The sequence below is a fragment of the Carlito syrichta genome, unplaced genomic scaffold (assembly GCF_000164805.1).
Source record: "Carlito syrichta isolate Samal-C Ts95f unplaced genomic scaffold, Tarsius_syrichta-2.0.1 Scaffold59884, whole genome shotgun sequence".
Lineage (NCBI taxonomy): Eukaryota > Metazoa > Chordata > Mammalia > Primates > Tarsiidae > Carlito > Carlito syrichta.
Genome location: NW_007003980.1, coordinates 298,033 through 323,482, shown reverse-complemented (window position 1 = coordinate 323,482; position 25,450 = coordinate 298,033). Strand labels below are relative to the sequence as shown.

The 25,450-nt window shown below is 37.5% G+C and overlaps 1 protein-coding gene across 1 annotated transcript in view; it reads left to right on the top strand.

Annotated features, from left to right (window-relative positions):
- RBM27 (RNA binding motif protein 27) overlaps positions 1 to 25,450 on the top strand; it is an 80,728-nt gene that overhangs the window by 9,517 nt on the left and 45,761 nt on the right. Inside the window, exons 2-8 of the mRNA XM_008050357.2 lie at positions 4,682 to 4,800; positions 8,834 to 8,958; positions 12,652 to 12,743; positions 13,416 to 13,609; positions 14,947 to 15,207; positions 17,083 to 17,394; positions 21,497 to 21,631. Coding sequence (XP_008048548.1) covers positions 4,682 to 4,800; positions 8,834 to 8,958; positions 12,652 to 12,743; positions 13,416 to 13,609; positions 14,947 to 15,207; positions 17,083 to 17,394; positions 21,497 to 21,631 — 1,238 coding nt within the window. The remainder of the gene's footprint in view (positions 1 to 4,681; positions 4,801 to 8,833; positions 8,959 to 12,651; positions 12,744 to 13,415; positions 13,610 to 14,946; positions 15,208 to 17,082; positions 17,395 to 21,496; positions 21,632 to 25,450) is intronic.

Below are 25,450 nucleotides of genomic sequence, written 5' to 3'. Positions count from 1 at the left end.
GCATATGATAACTGTTAGTTTTTAAGATTATATAGTAAAGGGTCAATATGTTGAAAGAATAACTGAGAATAATCATATAGGTCTAGAAAATTACAGAAAACTCCCCAGTGTATTTAATTTTGTAACTATTTAATTAGTGAGACATCTTATTTCAGACTGATAATTTTCTTCATAGTGAATTTATGGATATATGTTTAAATAGTCCTATTCCTTTGGCTGTAAGCATGCTTCTCTATTTGGTGCAGAATTCTAACTATTAGTGATTAACAGTCATTTGTCCCCTCACATTAAACAAATGTTTAGAATCTGTGATGATTCTCTTTTCCTGAGTCTAGCGTTTTCTACTCTTTACCTTCTGGTGGCTATTCATGTTAACTTTATTATTACTGTTGTTATTACTATTATTATTTTATTTTAAAGATGTGGTGTACAGTTCAGGATTAAGTATACAAATGGTCATCATGCAGGGAACGTTTGGGCCTCCCTTTGGTCCCCACTTTGCCTGCTTTGAGATCAGGTACCCTTATTGATGATGTGTCCCCCCCCATGCTGACGTTTAACACCATCACATCAAAATATGTTTCATCAGAAACAACCTAACTTGACATTTATTTTTTTAGTCTGAATAATAAGAATATGTAAAAGATGTCTGGATTTGTTAAACCCATTTTGTTTGTCCAATATCTGAATGTTTTGTCTGTTTCTCACTAGGAACCTCATATCCATACATTCTCAGCAATAAATCTGTCAGATCATGAGACTCCTTGAATGTTCTTATAACACCAGAGAAAATAACATTGCCATTTTTTGCCATTCTTATTTATTTTTCTAAGTCTTCTTCTTTTGTTTTCGAATATTCCTGTATAGTATCTGAACATTCTAAGTAAAGATGGAAATAAGATTTTTTGCCCCTTCTTCCCTTCATATGAATATTGATTAGAACTACTCTGATAAAAAATATTTTATTCTAGGGGTAAAATTAAACCTACCTACACATCTGTATTTTAAGATGTTTATAGAATAGCTAAGGTGAGCATGGCATGTGTGATATTTCTTGAACTTGGAAATGCTGCATACCCACTATTTTTGTTTTTCATTTAAAATTTTATTTTCTTAAGTAAAAATTATATTTAAGGTGTGCAATGTGATGTTTTTCTATATATGCACATGGTGAAATGGTTACTATGTCAAGCTAATTAACATATCTGTCCTCACAGTTAACATTTTTTTGTGGTGAGAACGTTTCAGGTGTACTCTCTTAGCTAATTCAAGTATGCAGTATATGTCTATTTATCCATTTTGGAATTTAGCAATTGGACTTAACTAGGGGGATTTGTTCATAATTCTCCAAAATGTAACTTATTTTTTACTTAAGGAAAATCTTGACTTTTTAAAAAAGTGCATTTTTTGATATGTAGCTCATCATCTTTGACACTTATACTCTCTCTTTGCACTTCCACCTTTGCCCATATATATTTTTTAAAATTAGCTCTGAGTTTTGTAAAAGTGACAGTCATTGAAATTTTCTTTCTCAGAATTTAGTGCATGGATAAGTTTAAAGAATCAGGTTTCCCCATGACTGTTAGTATTGACAACAAAAAAATTGTTTTATTGAATTAATGAACTTTAAAATTACAAACTAGAAGGAAGTAAAGATGCTGGTGGTTGGTTTATCTTTTGTTTACTAATCTCATATGATTGTTGGAAATGTGATTGATACTCTCGAGCTGAAATTTTTTTTTTTTTTTTTGAGTCGAAGTCTCACTCTATCCCCCAGTCTGGAGTGCAGTGCACACTCATGGCCACCGCACCTCGACCTACTGGGCTCAGGTGAGCCTTCTGAGTACCTGAAACCACAGGCGTGTGCCACCATATCCAGCTAATTTTTTGATTTTTTTATAGAGACGAGGTCTTGCCAAGTTGCCCAGGCTGGTCTGCAACCTCTGGGCTCAGGCAGTCCTCTCACCTCTGCCTCCCAAAGTGCTGGGATTACAGGTGTGAGCCACTGTGTCCCAGCTGAGCTGAAACTTTTTACTTTTCTGGTTGACAGTGGAGGCCCAAGGATTACAGAACAAGGTTAGTTAGATTTATTTTTCAAATTTTATTTTAAAGATGTGGGGTACAATTCAGTATTAGGTAGATAAGCGGTCATCTTACAGGTAAAGTTGGACCTCCCGTTGGTCCCCACTTAGCCTGGTTTGAGATCAGGTACTCTTATTGATGCCATGTCCCCTCTCCACCCCTGCAATATTCCACTACTGCCTTATAGTAGTATAGTATTATTAAATGTTATAGTATTCTTATAGTATTATTAAATGTTCAGGGTCTGCTTATGAGTGAGAACATGTGGTACTTAGTTCTTTGTTTCTGTGAGACATCACTGAGTATTAGACTCTAAATTCATCCAAGTTGCTGTGAAATCCATAATTTTGTCCTTTTTTATGGTGTGTAATATTCCATTGTGTATACGTACCACATGTTTTCTATCCATTCCACTTTCAATGGACAAGCATGGTTAGTTCTGTGTTTTTGCTGTTGTGAATAATGCTGCAATAAAAATGCAGGTGCAGGTATCTTTTTTATAGAATGATTTGTATTCCTGCGGATATATTCCCAGAAGGAGGATTGCTGAGTAACATGGAAGGTTTATTTTTAGGTTTTTTTAGAAATTACCACACTGTTTTCCACAGAGGTTTTACTAGCTTACACTCTCACCAGCAGTGTAGAAGTGTTCCCTTTTCCCTGCATCTTTTCCAGCATCTGTTGTTTTTGAGTTATTGATGATGTCCATCCTGCCTGGAGTTAGGTGGTATCTCAGTGTGGTTTTAATTTGCATTTCTTTGGTGATTAGTGAGGCTGAGCGTTTTTTCATGTATCTGTTGGCTGCTCTTATGTCTTATTTTGAGAGGTGTCTGTTCATATCTTTTGCTCACTTTTTTTTCTTCACGTGCCTGTAGTTCCAGCTACTTGAAAGGCTGAGGTGCCCACTTTTTAATAGGGCTTTTTTTTTTTTCTTTTTGTAAAATCTTGGCATGTTTGAGTTCCTTGTAGATCCTAGCTATTAGGCCTTTGTCAGGTATACAGTTGGCAAATATTTTTCTCCATTCTGTGGGTTGTCTCCCTGCTCTCTTGATGATTTATATTGCTTTGCAGAAGCTTATCAGTTTTTTTGGGTTTTTTTTGAGTTGGAGTCTCACTCTGTCGCCCAGATTGGAGTGCAGTGGCTGCTCCCGGCCACCACAGCCTCGACCTGCTGGGCTCCGGCGATCCTTCCGCCTCAGCCTTCCAAGTAGCTGGAATTACAGGCATGCACTACCACGCCCAGCTGATTTTTTGATTTATTGTAGAGATGAGGTCTCGCTGCCCAGGCGGGTCTCGAACCTGCGGGCTCAGGCAATCCACTCACCTCAGCCTCCCAAAGGTGCAGGATTACAGGCTGAGCCACCGGGCCTGGCTGCTTATCAGTTTGATGAGGTCCCACTTGTCTATCTTTTATGGCATGAGCATTTGGGGTTTGATCAGGAATGGGTTGCCTATTCCAATTTCTGTAAGGGTGTCTTCTGCATTTTCTTAGATTCTTGAGGTCTTAGTTTAGGTCTTTGATCCATTTAGAGTTGATTTTTGTGTATGGTGATAAGTAGGGGTCCTGTTTCAATCTTCTGCATGTGGTCTTTCTAAGCTACTTAGATTTGAATAGTGTTTTTTAGCAATACAATCACTTTGATTGCCTAATGGTTTTATTTATTGTCATTTGGAATTTTTTTGTTTTTATCCTTATAACAACCCTGTGAAGCCACAAAGGATATGTGTAATTTAGTGTGCGTTAATGGAGAAATTTAGAATATTTTACATACATACACACATATTTGCAACGTGAAAACTTTTAGTTTCATGTGATAGAGATAAAATGTTAAGTCTGACAGACAGCTATACATCAGGAGTTGGCGGTCCAAGGATATCATGCGCTGCCCATGTTGACATAGGAGGTGATCTTGAGTGTCAGTGTCGGCAACTATTGACTAGAGAAAATGTGAAGTACATAAAGGTTATCTCTGTCACCCTTTCATCATTTCTGTCTCTTTCTAACTTCTAGATCTTTTCTTTCTTGCTTATAGGCACTAAAACAATTGCCAGTAATATTTAAGTGCTATCCTTAGTGTTTTTCGCTTATTAAAAAGATCGTTAAGATACTCATGAAAAAGATTAGTGGGGACTTGACAACTTCTTTTAGATGCTGGTGCCTGGGGTTGTATGGAGAGGTGTCTTGAGGAGATGAGAAAGCTGCCCCATGCTCTTTCCTCATTGGTCACATGGAGCAGATAGATAGTTCCTGAGGGTGTTATTGACAGTGGTAGGCTAGATGTCAAACAGTAACTTAAGGGCCAATTGTCACTCTTTCCCTATTAACCATTCAGAGAACAAATAAATATAGATCTGGTTCAACATTCTTGGAGCAATTAGAACTTTGAAAATAGGAGACAAACTATTTTATAGAAATAAAGAGAAAAGGAAACTCTCACAGTATGTATATGTTTATTGTAATAAATGTTTATATTCACAGTCACTTTTTAAAATAAAAAACTTTGAACTTTGGTTTTCGAATATAGGAGTGACTTCATTAATAATACCACTGTTTAAAAAAAGGTGTTTAAAATTTTTGTTTTCTTTTTTGCCTCATTAGATGTGATGCTGACCCGTCAGCCTTAGCCAACTATGTTGTAGCACTGGTCAAGAAGGACAAACCTGAGAAAGAATTGAAAGCCTTTTGTGCTGATCAACTTGATGTCTTTTTACAAAAAGGTAATTATTATAGGCCTTCAATGAAGTATTTAGGTAAAGATTTTGAATTTAAAACTTCCTGAAAAGTCTTGAAGATATAAGCTTGATAGGAAAGTAAGTGGTCAGGGACCTTTGAATACTTGAATATGCCCACTTATGCTTAATTATTTATCATGTGTTTTGGGTAGGACTGGTGTTTTACCTTTCTTTGCTGCTTTCCAGTATTGAGGCAATGACAGCTTTAAAGCTTTTTAGGAGATTAGGTCTTTTGTAGCTTTTGGCAGAGCCTAGTTGATAGTTGAGAGGTAACAGTTTAAGGGTAGTGAGGCTGTTTATTCTTGCTGTTATTACAACATGAGCCCATCTGTTTTTATCCTCCTTGACTGGGGCTTCTTGATACCTAAGAAGGGATGGACATGATCCTCTTCTCTTTGTGCTTTTCTCTTCCCATCTTCTTTTTTTTTTTTGAGTTGGAGTCTCACTCTGTCACCCAGACTGGAGTGCAGTGGCCGCTCCCGGCCACGGCAGCCTCAACCTGCTGGGCGTCCGGTGATCTTTCTGCCTCAGCCTCCCAAGTAGCCAGAATTACAGGCGCGTGCTACCATGCCTGGCTAATTTTTTTGATTTATTGTAGAGATGAGGTCTCGCCAAGTTACCCAGGCGGGTTTTGAACCCGTGGGCGTAGGCAATCCACTCACCTCAGCCTCCCAAAGCACAGGATTAAAGACTGAGCCACCGAGCCCGGCTTCTCTTCCCATCTTCTTACCAGAACACTTTGCATGGTTTACAGAGCTTCCTTGAGGCTTCCCCTTTTGCCTCTCTGACCTCATTGTGATCCCTCCCCATCATTTGTTGCACTCCAGCCACATTGACCATGTTTTTTTTTTAAATATGGCAAATATGTTCCCAATTTAGGGTCTTTGAACTCATTTTACCCTTGCCTGAAACATGAATTCCTCCCTCATTTCTTTCTGGTCTCTTTTTCCATGTTACCTTCTCAGAGCACTTTCTCCTGAGCACTTTATATACAGCATAGGATATTCTATGCCTCCATTCACTCTCCTCCTGCCAACCCTGCTTTATTTTTTTCATGGCACTTGTTACCACCTGCCATGTGTTTATTTACCCGTTTATCTGTCCTTCCATCCTTTGTCTTTCCTTTTGTTGAGAGTGGAGACTTGGAACCTATAGTGCCTGGCAGATGGAAGATGTTCAGTAAATATCATTGACTGAATGAACAGGAATGTGAATAATGCACACATATCAGTTGCTGTAGTTATTGGTGATGAGAAGATATTCTTTAAATTAAATTTCTACTGAGAAAGGAAAAAGTAAATATGACTTCTCAGTCTAAAACACAGGATTACCTTTTTTTTCATGCATTTTATGACTTTTTTATTTTTTTGGTAAAAACAAAACAAAACCAGTAACTATTACTTACAAAATTCCTTCCCAGTACAGATGAGTGCTTTCTTTTCTAAATGCATTAATTCATTTCCATTAAAGATGAGTCATGTGAAATATAGAGCCTTGAAAAAAGAAAAAGCAAAACATAGTAAAGATATTTGGGGTAAGAGGCAAATATATGTTTAGACGTCTAAGACTTTCTTTGTTATTAAAAAGCGATAAGGTTTTTAGTAATTTTTAAACATTATATAAGCATTATACATGAGAAAGAATTAAGCACTACATTTTAAAAAGGATAAGAAAATAAACAACCATAAATTTGTCACCAGAGATAAAATCACTGTTAACTGCTGTGTATGTCTTTCTAGATTAGCACTATCCTTGAGAACTTTGTGCAGTGATGGATGTGTCTGTCTGTACTTTCCTGTTTGGTAGCCATTAGCCACATGTGGCTGTTGAGCACTTGAAATTTGTTTAATATGTGAGAGAAGCTGATTTTAAATTTAAATTTTTATTAATTTAAACTCAAATTTGGGACTTATGCTTGTAATCCCAACATTTTGGGAGGCCAAGGTGAGAGAATCGCTTAAACCTAGGAGTTCGAGACCAGCCTAGACAATATAATAAGACCTTGTTTCTGTAAAAAATAAAAAGGTTAGCCTGGTGTGGTAGCATGCACCTGTAGTCTCAGCTGTTCTGGAGGCTGAGGTGGAAGGATGACCTGAGCCTAGCAAGTCGAGGCTGTAGTGAGCTATGATCATGCCATTGCACTCCAGTCTGGACGACAGAGTGAGGCCCAATAGACTCCAGACGAGTGAGTGGCGTGATCACAGCTCACCCTAGCCTCCACCTGCTGGGTTCTGGTGATCCTTCTGCCTCAGCCTTCCAAGTAGCTGGAAGTACAATTATGCACCACCACTTTTGGCTAGTTTTTTTATTTATTGTAGAGATGGGGTCTTGTCAAGTTGTCCAGGCTGGTCTCGAACCCCTGGTCTCAGGCAGTCCTCTCACCTCAGCCTCCCAAAGGGTTGGGAATACAGGCGTGAGCCTGGCAAAAAAAATTTTTTTAAACTCAGATTTAAAGAGCCATATGTGACTAGTGGCTATCATATTGGCCAGTGCAGCTCTAGACTTATGTCTATGTTTATATTACATTTTAAAGTAATATTAAATGAATACTCTTTTATAATATGCTTTTAAAAAATTTAATATCTTGAATGTCATTTAGTGTTAATGTTTATCTTTGCTTTTTTAAAATTGGGCTATATGTCTTCTAAATTATAAAAGGTAAATACATATTATAAGATAGTTTTAAAAATAATCATAAGAGGAAAGTCTTCTGATTATAAAGGCTTTCCAAGGGTCTGATTAAGTTATTTGTTATCCTGAGATTGTATGTAACAGTTAACAAGAGTTTTAACAGTTTTGTAATCGTGGAAAAATGCTTATTGCACGAATTAGTAGTGTAAAGAAGTTGTTACTTTTATGAAGAAAAGGTCATTTGACTTTTTAGAAATTGCTTTTATACAAAAAGCAAAATTGATGTGTATGCAGAACCTATGTAAGTGCTTCTTTTTTTTCTTGAGTTGGAGTCTCACTCTGTCGCCCAGGCTAGAGTACAGTGGCATGCTCACGGCCACCTCAGCCTAAACCTGCTAGATTCCAGCTGTCCTTCCGTCTCAGCCTTCCAGGTAACTGGAACTACAGGCATGAACCACGATGCCAAACTAATTGTTTGACTTATTGTAGAGACAAGGTCTCACCAAGTTGCCCAGGCTGGTCTTGAACGCCTGGACTCAGGCAGTCTTCTCACCTCTGCCTCCCAAAGTGCTGGGATTACACATGAGGCATCACACCCAGCCTAGTCTGTGTTGTGCTTTTAATACTCTAGCTGTTCCTTAGGGTAGGACCAGTGAAAGTTAAATTTGGTTTTAATAAGACAATATAAACATTTGATAGTGATACTTATAGTAAATTCATCTAGTTTCATTTGATTGTCTGAAAAAGTTTCAAAATATAGCAGCCTTTAGATAAAATACAAAACAGCTACTTCTGTGTCTTTCATGTCAATAAATATTTCAACTGATTTAAATATATTTTCAGTTAAAAATTTTGAATAGGTGGTACATTTAATTGAACAACATAAAGATGTATCATGAAAGTCTCTTACCTGTTCTATAGCTGCCTTCTCACCTGTGGTACACAATTTTGTCAGTTTTTGTGTCCTTTCAGTTTATTTATTTAGGTAGATATACACACATGCAAATATTTACTCTTATATCCTCAAGAATTGGTATTATCTGTACTCGTTCTTTTTACAGCTGCTGTGTATTCTGTTGTATAGTAGACCTAAAATTCATTTAATTAGTTTCTTATTCTTGGAAATTTGAGTTGTTTCTGATCTTTTGCTATTACATACACCAACAGTCCTGCATATATATCATTTTGCAAGTATGTCAGAAGGATTAAAAAATCCAGAAGTTTAAAACCCAGAAGTTAAAAACCTTGATTAACACCCATAAGATAGGAATTATTTTCGGTCCTCCTAGCGGTGTACAAGATGTCCTGTTTTCCTAAACTTTGCTGCCAGTATGTTGTCAAGGTTTTGTTTTTGTTTGTGCAACATTTAAATATTTCTTCTTCTTAGAAACTTCAGGTTTTGTGGACAAACTATTTGAAAGTCTCTATACTAAGAACTACCTTCCTCCTTTGGAACCTGTTAAACCCGAGCCAAAACCACTAGTCCAAGAAAAAGAAGAAATTAAAGAAGAGGTAATACAAAAATTTTTTTTGTAGGGGGGGCTTTCGGGGCTTCTTAGTTCATACTACACCAGTATCCTTAGTTAGAGGTTTAGTGCTATAGAGGTAATTGTTTATTAGTTGAAGTTTCTGGATTTTAGGCATGGTACAGATTCTTTACCAGGGTTTCTTAGTTCTTTGAACTTGAAGAGTTGGAAGAATTTCAGATCACTTGTTTTGAGATTCAAGAAATATTTTAGTGTTATTGACGAAGTCAGAGAAATCTTATCCGGTGACTTTTAGAAAAAGAAAAAGTAGTTAAATATAGAGGCCGGACTAAAAGTAAAGTTTTGTTTTGCTTTGTTTGTTTGTTTTGGGTTGGAGTCTCATTCCATCTCCCAGACTAGAGTGCAGTGGCATGCTCACGGCCACCCCAGCATCAACCTGCTGGGCTCCGGCGATCCTTCTGCCTCAACCTTCCAAGTAGCCAGAATTATAGGCACTTGCTACCACAGCTGGCTACTTTTTTATTTGTTGTAGAGACAAGGTCTTGCCAAGTTTCCTGGGCTGATCTTGAACCCACAGGCTCAGGCAGTCCTCTTGCCTCGGCCTCCCCAAGTGCTGGGATTACAGGCTGAGCCACCGAACCCAACCTTAAAAGTAAAATACTAATGAAACCTCAAGAGAAATCATTAGGCAACACATTTTTATGTATTAAAGAAACTATTTATTCTTTTTAACTTCATAGAGTTTTAAAAATAATGTAATTATAAACATCACTGTCTACATTGGAAAGGTTAAATGCTTTTACAATGTTGAAGTATAAGACATGTTTATAGATGGCAACTTAATTGTTTGAACCAAGAGGAAATTTTACAGAGTTAATATGTAATTCCTTTTATATACAGACAGTATAGAATATGATGAGAATGCAAGTTCTACCAGTCAGCTTGCATGAGTTAAAATAACAGCCCTATAACAAGTTACTTCTGTCTCACTTTCACATCAGTAAAAAATGAGGATCAGAATAGTACTGAGAAATAAATGAGGTTTGATGTGCATATGTAGTTCTTATTCCAGTGCCTGGCACATGTGTTGGTTATTATAAAGAAATATTTTCTAATATTTGTTTTTATTGCATTTATTCTGAAGACAGAAGTTTTTTGAACTTTTTGTTTGGAAACAATTTAAAACTTACATAAAAAATTATAAGAATAGTAACCAAAACATTTATACGACATATATCTATTACTTTTTTCTTTTTGGTAGAGACAGGGTCTTGCTGTGTTGCGCAGGCTGGTCAAGCAATCCTCCTGCCTTGACCTCCCAAAGTGCTGATTATAGGCATTCTAGATTTACTTACTGAGATTTGCCCCATTTTCTCTCTTTATATATCCATACCCATAATGATTTTTTTCTAGATAGTAAGTCACATACATTGCATCTCTTTACTCCTAAGCAATTCAGTGTGTATTTTCTAGGAATAAGGATTTTCTCTTAGGTCTATGATACTGTTATCAATTTTGTAAATTTAGCATCTGTTACAATAATTTAATCTACTCTTTTTTATCCAGTTTTGTCAAATGATCAAACAATACCCCCTTCTTTTAGACACAGTGTCTAACTCTGTTGCCCAGGCTGGAGTGCAGTGACATGATCAGAGTTTACTGCAGCCTCGGACTCCTGGGCTCAAATGATCCTCCCGAGTAGCTAGGGCTAAAGGCACATACCACCATGCCTGGTCAATTAAAAAAACTTTTTGGTATAGAGGTGGGATCTCATTATGTTGCCCAGCTGGTCTTGAACTTCTGGCCTCAAGCAGTCCTCCTCCTTCACCCTCATAAAGTGCTGGCTCTACAGGTGTGAGCCACTATGCCCAGCCCGTTTCCAGAATTCATTCTAAGGAACGCATATCATTTGTTGTCATTTCTGATTCATTTTTAAATGCTAGGCTGATTGGGCTGATCCAAATTTAAAAGAAAACAAAAGGTAGCTACATTTAATTAAAAATTGAGACCCCTGTTACATCTTTATTTTTATATCATGCCCTGTAATCATCTCATAATTGGGAGCAGATTTAATATAAGAGAAAATTTTTATTATCTTGAGCGTTGAGAAAACAGGTTAAAAAAACAACAGATTTTCATTGTCTTATTTGTGTCTTTGTAAATACTAATTTTGAGAATTGTAAAAAATCTATACTTTCAGTTTCTGTGTAGGGTTATTCCATCTGACACTTTCTGGCATTTCTCGTTTTCCAAGTTTTATACATAACTTAATTGCTGGCCTAAATAATAGTTCATGTGATAGTGCATAAAAGTAATAGTTTATAGTAGTTCTCTTAGATAATGTGGCAGGAAGGAAGTTTGAGTTGGCATGTTTCTTTGTTAAATTGTCTTCTGGTCTGTGCTCAGTTGTTCTGAACAGGGTATGAAGGAGCAAATCTATCTCAGGACTACCCATTTCCACTTTTCCTTAATTCTCAGCTACATTGTTCTATCAGTTATTTTACAACTAGAGTATTGACCACAAGAAGAACAAGATGAGAGAATTTGAATCATTGGCACAATTCATTCTGTTTTCTGGAAAAACTACTTAGATATATACTATGATTTATGAAGCATACTGTATTTGTTGCTCCCTTCTTTTCCTCTTCTTTTCCCTTAAAATTTATTTTGTGAAGGAATTTGGTTATTCTATAAAGTTTTTTTCCTGTCTGGATTTTGCTTATTACATCTCAGTGGAGTAATACATTCTCTGTATTTCTTGTGGATTGGTAGAGAGAGTGATTTTTAAATGTAGTTGAATGACTAGTGTTTTTGACGGCACTATATGGTTGCCATATTGTGGCTGCAATTTTATGTTTCCTGAATTTTATTAAATTACTTCTTAATCCATTCACTCACTTTCTGATTTGGCTATTTGTAAGTAAGCTTCTCCATTACATGGGCATTTGTTTAGTTCTTGCAATTGACTTTATTTTACCTTTGTCTTATAAAGGCTACATGTCTGGTTTGAGATCAACTTCTGTTAAAAGACAGGAATAAAAATCACTGGATTGGTTTCTGGTCCCTTCTTTTTTTCCTTTAAGAGATGAAGTCTTGCTGTGTTGCCCAGATTGGTCTTGAACTCCTGGGCTCAAGTATTCCTCTTGCCTCAGCCTCCCAAAGTACTGGGATTACAGGTGTGAGCCATCGCACCCAACCCTCTGGCCACTCTTGACTATTAGGCTTTAAGAGAAACCTTAACATTTCTGTTAGTTCCAATACCAGCCTTCCATAGTTTACATTAAATACTCAGTTTTATTCCATTCATTAACTTAGCCATTTGTTCCTAAAACTTTTTCTGTGAAATAAATCTAAAGTCCTCCTCAAGTGAATTATATATATTAATTAATTATATATATTATATATATTTTATAATTAGGAACATATAAACCATTTTACTGTATGATACTAAGAGATTTGCTATTTCATTTCAATTTAGATAATGAATTTCTTGTTTTGTTTCTACAATACCATTTCCTACTTTAACATTTGAAAATTGACATACTGCTTATTAAAGTAATCTGAGCATCTTTTTTATTTCTGCTGTTGTCTAACTCTTTTGGATATGATTTGACATTAGTATTTCAGTGCTTTTATTTGTGACCTCTCTTGCACCATGTGGATGTGTTTCATAATTTATAAAGGACTATTCTTATTTCTATTGAATGTTTTTCTGTAGATATTTCAGGAGCCAGCAGAGGAAGAACGAGATGGCAAAAAAAAGAAATATCCTAGTCCCCAGAAGACTCGTTCAGAATCTAGTGAACGAAGGTTTGTGTTTATCTTTCATTAGGAAGACATTGATAACTTACTTTTCTGTTGCCCTGCAAGGTCATTAAAGGTATTTTTAAATATAAATACTGATTCTCTCTAAATTCATTGAAGAAAGAGAAAGTTAACTTTCTTCCTTCTATTTTCAGTTTTTGTCTTATATTCTGTTCCTTTTATAAACAGTCATCATTATGTGCTTCCCCAAGAGCTCAGGGGTGGGAGCAGTCTCCTTAGAGAATATCCGTGAAATGTTCCATTTGGTTAGGGGTGCTTAGTATTAAAATCATCATATCATTTTATATGACAGGTAGTTCAGTTTGTACTTTGAATTGTCAACCTAACGTCAAAAAATTGGTCTTTGTTTAGCAAAGCTTTGTTTTGAACCTTTTTTCTTTTGCAGTTCTGAATTTCTCTGTTCTCTCCACCCCTCCCCATACTTTGGATTCACCCTTTTTTTTCATTTCTCCCCTCCCAGTATGCTTGAAGTAGGAATGTTTTTTTTTCTTTTTATATATTGGATTATTGGAGTTAGGTGGTGGCCTTGCAACTTTCTAAAAGAGTGCAGATATTATGCATTTTGATGACTCAAGGAGACTGTTTCATGCTATAGATTTGTTTGTAAACTTGATTTCTATAACTTATATATATGGCATTTATATCCGTGTATTATAGGACACGTGAGAAAAAAAGAGAAGATGGCAAATGGAGAGACTATGACCGGTACTATGAGAGGAATGAATTGTACCGTGAGAAGTATGACTGGAGAAGAGGCAGGAGTAAGAGTCGGAGCAAGAGTCGAGGGCTGAGTCGTAGCAGGAGCCGAAGTAGGGGGCGCAGCAAAGACCGGGATCCAAACAGGAATGTTGGTGAGTAGATGAGGTGTCCTCTGAAAACTCTGTATTTGCTTATTTTTCTGTATCACAAGGGTACAAGAAATTCCCTTAAGAGTAGATGTACTTTTTTAAATTTTTTTTTGAGTTGGAGTCTCACTTAGTCGCCCAGACTGGAGTGCAGTGGCTGCGCCTGGCCACTGCAGCCTTGACCTGCTGGGCTCTGGTGATTCTTCCGCCTTGGCCTTCCGAGTAGTCGGAATTACAGGCATGCGCGACCACACCTGGCTGATTTTTTGATTTATTGTAGAGATGAGGTCTCGCTGCCCCCACGGGTCTCGAACCCGCGGGCTCAGGCAATCCACTCACCTCACCCTCCCAAAGGTGCGGGATTACAGGCTGAGCCACCGAGCCCGGCTTAGATGTACCTTTAATATGTCCAGGCAATATAAAAACTGGAATTGCCTCAAGAAGCTCAATATTGATTTTATTACAAAACAAGTCTCCATTCTCAGAATGGAGTCAGGGAGTTTGATTAAAAAGAAGCTATTTATAAGTGTATCATTGTACGTCTAGACTTAACTCATTTTGCATAATTGATACAAATGTCTTTTAAGTGACAAAACTTTCTCTTGAGGAAGAGGGTTATCTGCTTTGACTCTTTTGTTTTATTTTAGGAAGGTAGTTGATGTGCTGTAAGGGTGCGTAAAATTTATAAAATTAAAAAGAAAAAAACTTAAGTAGATTACTGGGATCCCAACTACTTGTTTCCTGAGATATCAGTTTGGAAGTCAATTCTTAGATTCTTTTTTTTTTTGACTCGGAGTCTCAATCTGTTACCCAGGCTGGAGTGTAATGGCACACTCACTGCTCACCGCAGCCTTGACCTCCTGGACTCAGGTGATCCTTCTGCCTCAGCCTCCTGAGTGACTGTAACTACAGGCATGCACCACCAAGCCAGGATAATTTTGTAGAGATGAGGTCTCACCATGTTGCCCAAGCTGATCTCAAACTCCTGAGCTTAAACAATCCTCCCATCTCAGCAGTCTTTCCAAAGTGCTGGGGTTATAGGTATGAGCCACCACACCCAGCCAACATTCTTATTAAATATCAGTGGAGAAACTGACCCTTTTTCATTAATGGTAATTGGTGTTATAAAAGGTGATTTTGCACACATTGTTGATTAAGATATGTCACCTTGTTGTTGTTCCTGCTTTTAGAATATATTGTTAATGAGAGCACTTGGAAATGTAGATAGCTCAGTAAGTTTAATTCAGTATTCTCGTCTTTTCAGTTCTGTGAGAAAATAAACAGTTTAAGAACATAAATATCTGATCTCTTTTTTTTTTGTCTTTATGTTGTCTCTAAAGCAGAGCACAGGGAAAGATCAAAGTTTAAGAGTGAAAGGAATGACTTGGAGAGTTCCTATGTGCCTGCATCTGCACCACCTCCAAACTCTTCTGAGCAGTATTCCTCTGGGGCACAGTCTATTCCCAGCACTGTTACTGTGATTGCACCTGCTCACCACTCTGAAAACACAACTGAGAGTTGGTCTAATTACTATAACAATCATAGCTCTTCCAATTCTTTTGGTCGAAACCCACCACCAAAGAGACGATGCAGAGATTATGATGGTAAAAATCACCACCTTCTATTATATTTTACCCAAAAGTACTAGTAAAGCAACTGTTGCATATATTGCGTATGTTTTAATTATAGCCCAGATTTTGTTAAAAGGGCTGAATTGGGAGGAGAATGCCTTTTTTAAAAGTTTTAAAACGGAGTTTATTGTTGAGAAGAGGAGGAGAGAGGAAGCTTCATGGTAGAAAGACCTGCTATGGGCAAGTTTCTCAAGAAAGAAAAGCTTCCGAGAATGTCTTTTGCCAAGTGCTTATTTATTTGTTTGACTTAAAGATTTGGCTCTTGCCAAGAAAATACTTATTTGTTCATTTTTTGTTCTCATTGTTCTTAAACACTGTATACCATAAAATTTGTCATACACTAGGAATAATTTCTTTGTGTATTGTTTGATGCTGAGAGTTTGTTAAACATGTATAATCTATTCGCAAGTTTGATTTGCTGACTTTCCATTCGAATGAATAAACTGGTATGTGTGTATGATTTTAACTTTTTATTCTTGAAATATTTAAATATTTATAAACGTTGGCAAAATAATATAATTATCCCAGTTTGTTAGTCATTACTTCATTTAAATAACTACTGACTCATGGGCAATCTTGTTTTTTTTGTTTGTTTTTGAGTTGGAGTCTCACTCAGTTTCCCAGACTAGAGTGGCCACTCCTAGCCACCGCAGCCTCGACCTGCTGGGCTCTGGTGATCCTTCCGCTCCAGCCTTCCAAGTAGCTGGAACTACAGGCGCGCACTACCACGCCCGGCTAATTTTTTTTTTTTTTTTTTATTGTAGAGGTGAGGTCTCACCAAGTTGTCCAGGTGGGTCTCGAACCTGCGGGCTCAGACAATCCACTTACCTCAGCCTCCCAAGGCGCGAGATTGCAGGCTGAGCCACCGAGCTTGGCTGGCAATCTTGTTTTTATCTATACTCACATTCACTTCTCTATGTCCTACGTGATTTCAGGCAGTTACACACATCTTAACTTTTTTTCTGTAAATATAGAATGCATATATTTTTACATTTTGTTTAAGTAGGGAATAGAGTAAAATCAGAATTCAGGCATTACCTCATTCTCATCTGATCTCCCAGCCACAGAAGTTTTTCCAAGCTTAACTTATATTGTCAGTTTATTGTGTATCTTTCCAAACGTAGTCTATGCATATGTATGTAAACAAATAGCATATGCATATTCCCCCTCTTTTTATGTAAATATTAATATACTATTCACACTTCTGCATAATGTTTTTTTCACTTAGTAGTATTTCCTGGCATTCATCCTGTGTTAAAACAAAGAACTTCCTCAAATTTATTTAGTCTTCTTAGTATTCGTTAGGTACAAAATATGTTTAACCTGTTCCTTACTGATGGATACTTGGGGTGTTTCTGATGTTTTTCTATTATGAACAGTGCTATGGTGAGAAGCTGGTGTATAACGTCCACTAGAGTATTTTAAACTAAAGTTTTAACTTGCAGATATAGCAAGAATAGTGCTTTAGGATAATATTGTGAGACTAGATTGAAATTAAATCTTTAATGTCAGTGCCCTTATTCCTCTTCACCCTAAGCATTTGCTAAATTGATATTTGCTTAAAATATCTGAGTTTTTATTATGGAAACTTAATCGCAAGTCTAACAGCTAGTAACCTGTTCTTGCTTCTGTTATTTATTTCAGTGTCATAGTTTCGTAGTATAAAAACTAGAGAATACATCTGCTTCTACCTTAGGGATTGAGATGATTATCAGAATAGCATTAAGGCTTCGGACTCCTTGGAGAAAACCCCTTTGTAAATCAAATTGATGAATTTTTTAGTAACATGTTTTGTTGTTTTCTAAACCCTAAGTAGATCATAATAAGATTCTTTTTTTCTTCTTACAGAAAGAGGATTTTGTGTACTTGGTGACCTTTGTCAGTTTGATCATGGAAATGATCCCCTAGTTGTTGATGAAGTTGCTCTGCCAAGTATGATTCCTTTCCCACCCCCTCCTCCCGGGCTTCCTCCTCCACCACCTCCTGGAATGTTAATGCCTCCAATGCCAGGCCCGGGTCCAGGCCCAGGCCCAGGCCCAGGCCCAGGCCCAGGCCCAGGCCCAGGCCCAGGCCCAGGTCCAGGTCCTGGCCATAGTATGAGACTTCCTGTTCCCCAAGGACATGGTCAACCTCCGCCTTCTGTTGTGCTTCCCATACCACGTAAGTATATTTTGCTTGAAATTTTAATACTTTAATAGAGAAGTCTATTTAGAGGAACCCCCATCCCTTTTAGCTAATTTGACATTTTGTCGAAAGTTTTGAAAAATAAGATAATAATAGAATTTGGCATACGTTCCAATAATTAAGATGCTGTTCTTTCCCTTTTTTCACCCTTTGTTGCATGGTTTTATTTATATTACCTCAGTGTCAAAATCTTGTTAGTTGATAGTGTGTTAAGAGAGCTAGTTTTTAAGAATATTGAGATAATATTTTAAAATTTTGTATTAAGGAAATTTTAGAGGTAGAAAAATAATATATATATTGCATGTACTATCATCCAGCCTTGGGTTATCAATATTCAGCTGTTTTTGTCTCATTCCCCACCCCTCCACACATATTTTTGGGTTGGTTTGTTTTTTGCTAGAGTGAATTCTAAATGTCATGTCATTTTACTAGTATGTAGTATGTACTTCAGTATTGATAAGGACTTTAAAAAAAAAAAATCAATATGCCATGCCAGTATCACATCCACCAAAATTAAGAGTAAGAAATGTTTAAAAGTGATATTTAAAAAACATTATTACAGTTGCTAATGTAGCAGAAACAGAAGTAAGACTAAATTTTTCAGACACAATTGAAAAAAATTGAGTGAATTTATATGTATGCAAAAATGTTTTTAAAATATCTACTTGAAGATATTTAATGTTATTTATCTATTTTTATTTCAGTAGTTTTAGGGATACAAATGGTTTTACATGGCTACTTTTTATTTTTTGAGTTGGAGTCTCACTCTGTCGCCCAGACTGGAGTGCAGCGGCCGCTCCCGGCCACCGCAGCCTCGACCTGCTGGGCTCCGGCGATCCTTGCGCCTCAGCCTTCCAAGTAGCCGGAATTACAGGCATGTGCTACCACGCCCGGCTGATTTTTTGATTTATTGTAGAGATGAGGTCTCGCTGCCCAGGCGGGTCTCGAACCCGCGGGCTCAGGCAATCCACTCACCTCAGCCTCCCAAAGGCATGGAATTACAGGCTGAGCCACCGAGCCCGGATTTACATGGCTACTTTTTACAGTGGTGAAGAAGCCTGGACTTTTAACTGTACCCACCACCTCCATTAGTACATATTTTACCCCTTTTTCATTTCTCCCCTCCTTTCCATCGTATTTAACATCATCATTATTATTTTTTGAGTCAGGGTCTCATTTTAGCCCAGGCTGGACTACCAGTGACACAATCACAGCTCATTGCAACCTTTTACCTCCTAGCTCAGTCAGTCCTCCTGCCTCAATCTCCCAGGCATGCACTACCACACCCAGCTAAGTTTTTGATTTTTTTTTTTTTTTTTTAGTGACAAGTTCTTGATATTTTGCCCCAGCTGGTCTTGAACTCCTGGGCTCAAGCAGTTCTCCTGCCTCAGCCTCCCAAAGTGGCAGGATTACAGGTGTGAGCCACTGTACCCAACTTATATTATTAAAAAGTGCCAAATTGTTCTTTTTAGAAATTATTGCCATTTAATTTATTCAGGCAGTTCTTTTTATCAATTTCTTTATTTTTTAACATTTGATTTTGCAATAATTATACACTCTAGAAGTTGAAAAAGCAGTTTTGCATGATCTCAAGCATAATCCCTATAGAATAGTAAACACATGTTATCAAAGTTGGTAAATGTTTGGAGAGGTTTAATGCATAGATCTGGTCAGTAGAAATACGGTTTTTTAAACTGAGTGTTTTTGAATATTTAATGTTATCACATAAGTAGGGTAATTGTGAAATTCACCTGAGATTTTATTCTCCTGATACAGAAGCATTGTTATATATAGAAATTCTAACAATAAGGCTGGGTGCGGTGGCTCACTCCTTTAATCCCAGCACTTTGGGAGGCCGAGGTGAGAGGATTACCTGAGCCCACAGGTTCAAGACCAGCCTGGGCAACTTGGCGAGACCTCATCTCTACAGTAACTCAAAAAATTAGCCAGGTGTGGTGGAGCTTGCCTGTAGCTCCAGCTATTTGGAAGGCTGAGGTGGAAGAATTGCCTGAGCCTAGCAGGTGGAGGCTGTAGTGGCCAGGGGCGTGCCACTGTACTCCAGCCTGGGCGACAGAGTGAGGCTCCAACTCAAAAAAAAAAAAAGAAAAGGGAAAAAGAATTTCTATAATAAAAGACATTTTCTCAATGTGGTAACAAATCTGTTTAAAAGTGAAATTCATGGGCCGGGTGTGGTGACTCAAGGCATTTTGGAGGCCGAGGTGAGGGGATTGCCTGAGCCCACGAGTTCGAGACCATCCTGGGCAACTTGGCAAGACCTCATCTCTACAGTAAGTCAAAAAATTAACCGGGCATGGTGATGCGTGCCTGGGCGACAGACTTCAACTCATTAAAAAAAAAAAAGTGATGGGAGGCTGAGGTGAGTGGATTGCCTGAGCCCACGGGTTCGAGACCCGCCTGGGCAGCGAGACCTCATCTCTACAATAAATCAAAAAATCAACCGGGCGTGGTAGCGCGTGCCTGTAATTCCGGCTACTTGGAAGGCTGAGGCGCAAGGATCGCCGGAGCCCAGCAGGTCGAGGCTGCGGTGGCCGGAAGCGGCCACTGCACTCCAGTCTGGGTGACAGAGTGAGACTCCAACTCAAAAAAAAAACCAAAAAAAAAAGTGAAATTCTCCTGGTGTGGTGGCACATACCTGTAATCTCAGCACTTTGGGAGACTGAGATGAGAGGATTGCTTGAGTCATGGTTCTAGCCCAGCCTGGGCAACACAGCAAGTCCTTGTCTCAACAGAAATTAAAAAATTAAAAAATTAGCTGGGTTTTGTGGCATGTGCCTGGAATCTCAGCTACTCGGGAGACTGAGGCAGGAGTATTGCATGAGTCTGGGAGTTTGAGGCTGTGGTGAGCCATGAGCATGCCACTACACTCTATCTTGGGCTACAGAGTGAGATGCTGACTCCATAAATGAATGAATGAATGAACAAACAAACGAGGGAATCCCAAAAAACTCAGAATTATCTTTTTGGAGGGCGACTCCTTATAGTACAGGCTTTCCCTGCTAGATCAGTGTTCTAGGAACCCATCGGCATCAGGGTACCAGCTGGCATTGTTGTGAGAGGCTGCATTGGGCTTCAGTAAATATTTTTGGAGATTCTTTCATTGTGTTTTCCCATTTCATGATGGGTGATTTACAAGTGTACCTGCCCACATTGTGCACTGAGTGTTCAGCGGTTTTCGACCAAAAATGGCATGGCTCCTGTGCCTCACCCTCTCTATTCACTGGATCTCACCCTGAGCAACTTGGTTTTTTTTTTCCCCCTGGATGAAAAAAATTCTCAAAGGGAAATGCTTTGCCAGTGTGGAAGAGGTGAAACAAAAAATAGCAGAAGCACTAAGAGGCATCAAAATTGATGAGTTCAAAAACTGTTTTGAGCAGTGGAAAAAGCAGCTTAATAGGTGTATTGCATCAAACAGAGAGTACTTTGAAAGCGACTGAAGTTTAAACATGTAAGAATAAATACAGTTTTTTATGAGTGAATTCTGGGTTTTTTTGGGTCCTCCTCATATGTATGTTTGTTAAATTCAAGAATGTTATTTCCCCCAACATTTTGCTATGAATAATTTCAAGCAAACAGAAAAGTTGAAGGGATTATACTTATGTACTTAGCATCTGGGTTCTATAATTAGCATTTTACTATATTTGTATAATCGTTTATCTTTCTATCTCTCCATTTTAATTTTTTATGCTTTTTACCGCACTTTGCAGATACCGGTATGCTTAAGCATGCTTATCATTAATTTAAGAGGTTTATAGAACTTTATTATTACCCCAGAAAGTTTTCTCAAGCTCTTTTCCAGCCATTCTCCACCTCCACCCATAAAGGCAACCTGTTCTGCATTTTTTCTCCCTAGATTAGTTTTACTTGCTCCAGAACTAGGAATGCACATTTATTTAATTATATAACTCACAGTGCTTAAGCCTGCATATGTCAAATTATTGAATTCTGTTCAAGGTCAAAGGCGATATTTTACGTATGAATATCCAAATCAGTACTAGTAGAGTGAACATTTTTATTACAAAACATTAATGCTGTATCTTTGACTTTATGGTATCTGTAGGCCCACCCATTACACAGTCAAGCTTGATCAACAGCCGTGACCAGCCTGGGACAAGTGCAGTGCCCAATCTTGCACCAGTGGGGGCAAGACTACCTCCTCCTTTACCCCAGAACCTCCTTTACACAGTGTCAGAACGTAAGTAAATATTGTTTGACTTAGAATTGATAGGGTATGCAGAAGCCAGTTTTTTCACATCAGTATTACTCTTGCCCCCTCTATATTACTCTTTTTAAAAAATGTAAATAATTTATATTCTTATGGATTCTGTCATTGTAAAAATTATATTCACAGTGTAGTATACTGTGTGGTTATACTATGTAGCTGTATTTTAATTTTATGTGACACAGGAGAGAAAGGCAAGTAGTAGAGTGACAACATTTAGTCTCTCCTAAAGGAAATGAATTTTGGAACTTCTGTTAAAAAATTATTTCTGGGATTGAATTTCTAAAGTGTAAGATTTATTTCCAAAGTATACCAAAGGTTGGGTAAAATATGCCTACTAATCATTTAACTTGAATACTGAAGTGAATATAGGATCATTTAAATTACAATGTTGTAGCATTTGTGTTTGATTGTAATAATGTTTCTCTTGAATCCCAATTCTCTTTATTTCGTGTTTTGTTTCATTTACTAGATAGGACATTTAAAAAAATTTCTTTCTTCAGTAACATTTTTTTAACAGTTAGTTGGTTGTTAAAAATGTCAGATTACAAGATTTTTTTCTATAGAGCCAAGCAACTTTATGGATATGTTCATCTTTTTTTTTTTTTGAGTTGGAGTCTCACTCTGTCACCCAGACTGGAGTGCAGTGGCCGCTTCCGGCCACCGCAGCCTCGACCTGCTGGGCTCCAGCAATCCTTCTGCCTCAGCCTTCCAAGTAGCTGGAACTACAGGCACGCGCTACCACACCCAGCTAATTTTTGATTTACTGTAGAGATAAGGTCTCACCAAGTTGCCCAGGCAGGTCTCGAACCCGCGGGCTCAGGCAATCCACTTACCTCGGCCTCCCAAAGTGCTGGGATTACAGGCTGAGCCACCGAGCCCGGCCTGTTCATCTTTTATGTAGCTGTATTTATCGTGATGTGTGTTTTTCATCTTAAACATTTGTTTCATATCACAGAGAGGCAGTTGAACAAACTAAGTACAGGTTCAAATCCTGTTTTTATCACTTACTGTCTTTGTTACCTTGAGCAAGTTACTTAACCTTTCTGTAACTCTATTTCCTTCTCTTTAAAATGAGGGGGGAAGAGTATTTTAAAATGTTTAAAATATTACCCACCTCATTAGGGTTATTTTGAAGAATAAATGCATTAATACATATAAAGCATATAAAAAAGTATCTGGCACTGGTAACTTAGAAGGCTTAGTTATTATATTATTGTCTCCTCAAATTTTAACTGCTCTGAAATTAAACCTATTATCTTCTCCTTAAATCTGTACTTTTCACCATCCCTGTCTTTGTCAGTGGAGATAGCACCCACCTGTTCGTGGAGATAGCACCCACCTATTCATCTAGAATTGAAACCATCACAGGACTGAATCACTGCTTTGCTTTTTTACCTCTAGTTAATCAAAAACTCTTTCTTTTTTTTTTTTTCTTTTTTTCTTTAAATTATTCCTTACTGTTTCTTCTATGGCTTCTACCCTCATCCACACTAGGATCACCTCACAACCTTTTTAGCATCATGTTTTATATTTCGCTCCCCTATGTCACGCCACATAATGCTATGTTACTAAACTACTTATCCTGAGAAACCCAACCATGACAGTTCCTCATGGGAACTCATCCATTGCCACCATTTTCTTCTGAAATATCAGTGAACGCCTTTCTGAGGCTTCTAACTGTAATCTACTTCCTTTCTTGGTAATCCTTTTTCACTATTCCCCAACGTGCACCTTCCCTGGTTAGGCCAATTATGTCCTCTCTGTGCCTGTCATGACTCAACTTTTTTCCTCCATCTTTCTTTCTACCAGTATGCTCTCTTTTTTACTCTTTTACGGCCCAAACCTTCTAAGGAAAACATTATTGTTCTGTTCTAAGCTCCTACGTAAAAAGCTTTTATTACATAATGATATATACCTGTATGTAGGTCTGCTGCCGTTTGATTTTTTTAATGCATGTAAACTTAACATTCAACTAAGCTGCTTCAGAACAGAAATCATTTAAGTAGTTTTCCTTGTTTCATATTTAGAATCTCAGTCTTCTAACTACTATAGTGTCTTTTCAGAATGCATATTTGTTCAGTTGTTGCTCTCATTTTTTAATTATGGGAACTCTCAAATATATATAAAAGCAAAGAAGATAGTATGTTGAACTCCCATGTACCCAGTATAATGAAGTCCCATCTACATTTCACCCAGCTTCAAGAGTTAACAGTTTATGGTGAATCCTCTTTGATTTGTTTCCCCTGAATTATCTCTTAATATTATTTTTGAATACTTTTTGGCTTTGTAAATATGGAAAAGTGGATTATTTATTGCTGATTGCATGTGTTTATACTCTTTAATATTATGACTCATAATAAAAATTTCATTTTTTAAAATTTTTTTAAAAATCTGACAATTACTGTTTATTTTTATATTAAATTCAGCATCATGACTCATTGTATAATACTTCATTTGGTTTTAATTTTTAAAAATCTGGCAGTTATCATTTCAGTGACTTAGCTTAATATATTAATTCAGCAAATATTAATTGAGTGCTTGCTATGTGCCAGGCATTGTATTAGACACTGAAGAGCCAAGATGAATAAGATATCACATATCAAGTTGCTTGAAGTTCACTTTTTAATATTTATTTATTTATTTATGAAAGTAGGATTTATTGAGAGGACAGAAATCTCCCACAGTGGGAGGGGACCTGAGGGGCTTGCCCATATTTATTTATTTTTGAATCAGAGTCTCGCTCTGTAGTCCAGACTGAAGTACAGTGGCATGCTCACAGTCACTGCAGCCTTGACCTGTTGTACTCAGGTGATCCTTCTGCTTCAGCCTTCCAAGTAGCTGGAACTATAGGTGCACGCCACTACACCTGGCTAATTTTTTTATTTATTGTAGAGATGAGGTTTCACCATGTTGCCCAAGCTGGTCTAGAACTCCTAGGTTTAGGCAATCCTCTTGCCTTTGCCTCCCAAAGTGCTAAGATTATAGGCATGAGCCACAGTGCCCAGCCATTTTTTTATTTTTAAAAGCAAGAATATTTTGTAATGTATCAGTAAAGGTCTTTTAGCACAGAAATTCCAAACTTTCATTTTTTAGAGACTGGTAATATTTCTAAGAAAATTTTAGAGGACCAGTACAGTTAGCAGCTTTTTATTTTGCCAAGCTAAGGACTGTATGTGAAAACATCTATCATTTTAATTTTAAAAATACTCTTTCAAACTAAAAGGAAGGACATGATATCAGAATAAAAGAGTCTTAATTTTTGTCTCAGACCAATAAAAGGTGAAAACTTTCCAATGACATTAGTGAGGTACTGCTTTAGAGAATAGTCTTATATGCTGTGTCAGTGTTTATAAACAGATTTGGTTGGTTGGTTGGCAATTGAATATTTTGAAAATTATATGGAATATTCCTATCAAACAACTCAGAACTCTGCCCTGCAGACAAGTTTGTGATTTTCTTCCTTTCTTAAAAGTCTAAAATCTGATTGTAAGACTGATACAGAAATTTTAAAACTTAGGAGGAGAGAGTTCCTGCTAATAGTCTAATCATTAAAAAAAAAAATTTGCTGGGCTTGGTGGCTCAGCCTGTAATCCCGCGCCTTTGGGAGGCTGACATGAGTGGATTGCCTGAGCCCATGGGTTCGAGACCCGCCTGGGCAGGTGAGACCTCATCTCTACAATAAATCAAAAAAATTAGCCGGGCGTGGTAGCGTGCGCCTGTAGTTTCAGCTACTTTGAAGGCTGAGGTGAAAGGATCGCCGGAGCCCAGCAGGTCGAGGCTGCGGTGGTG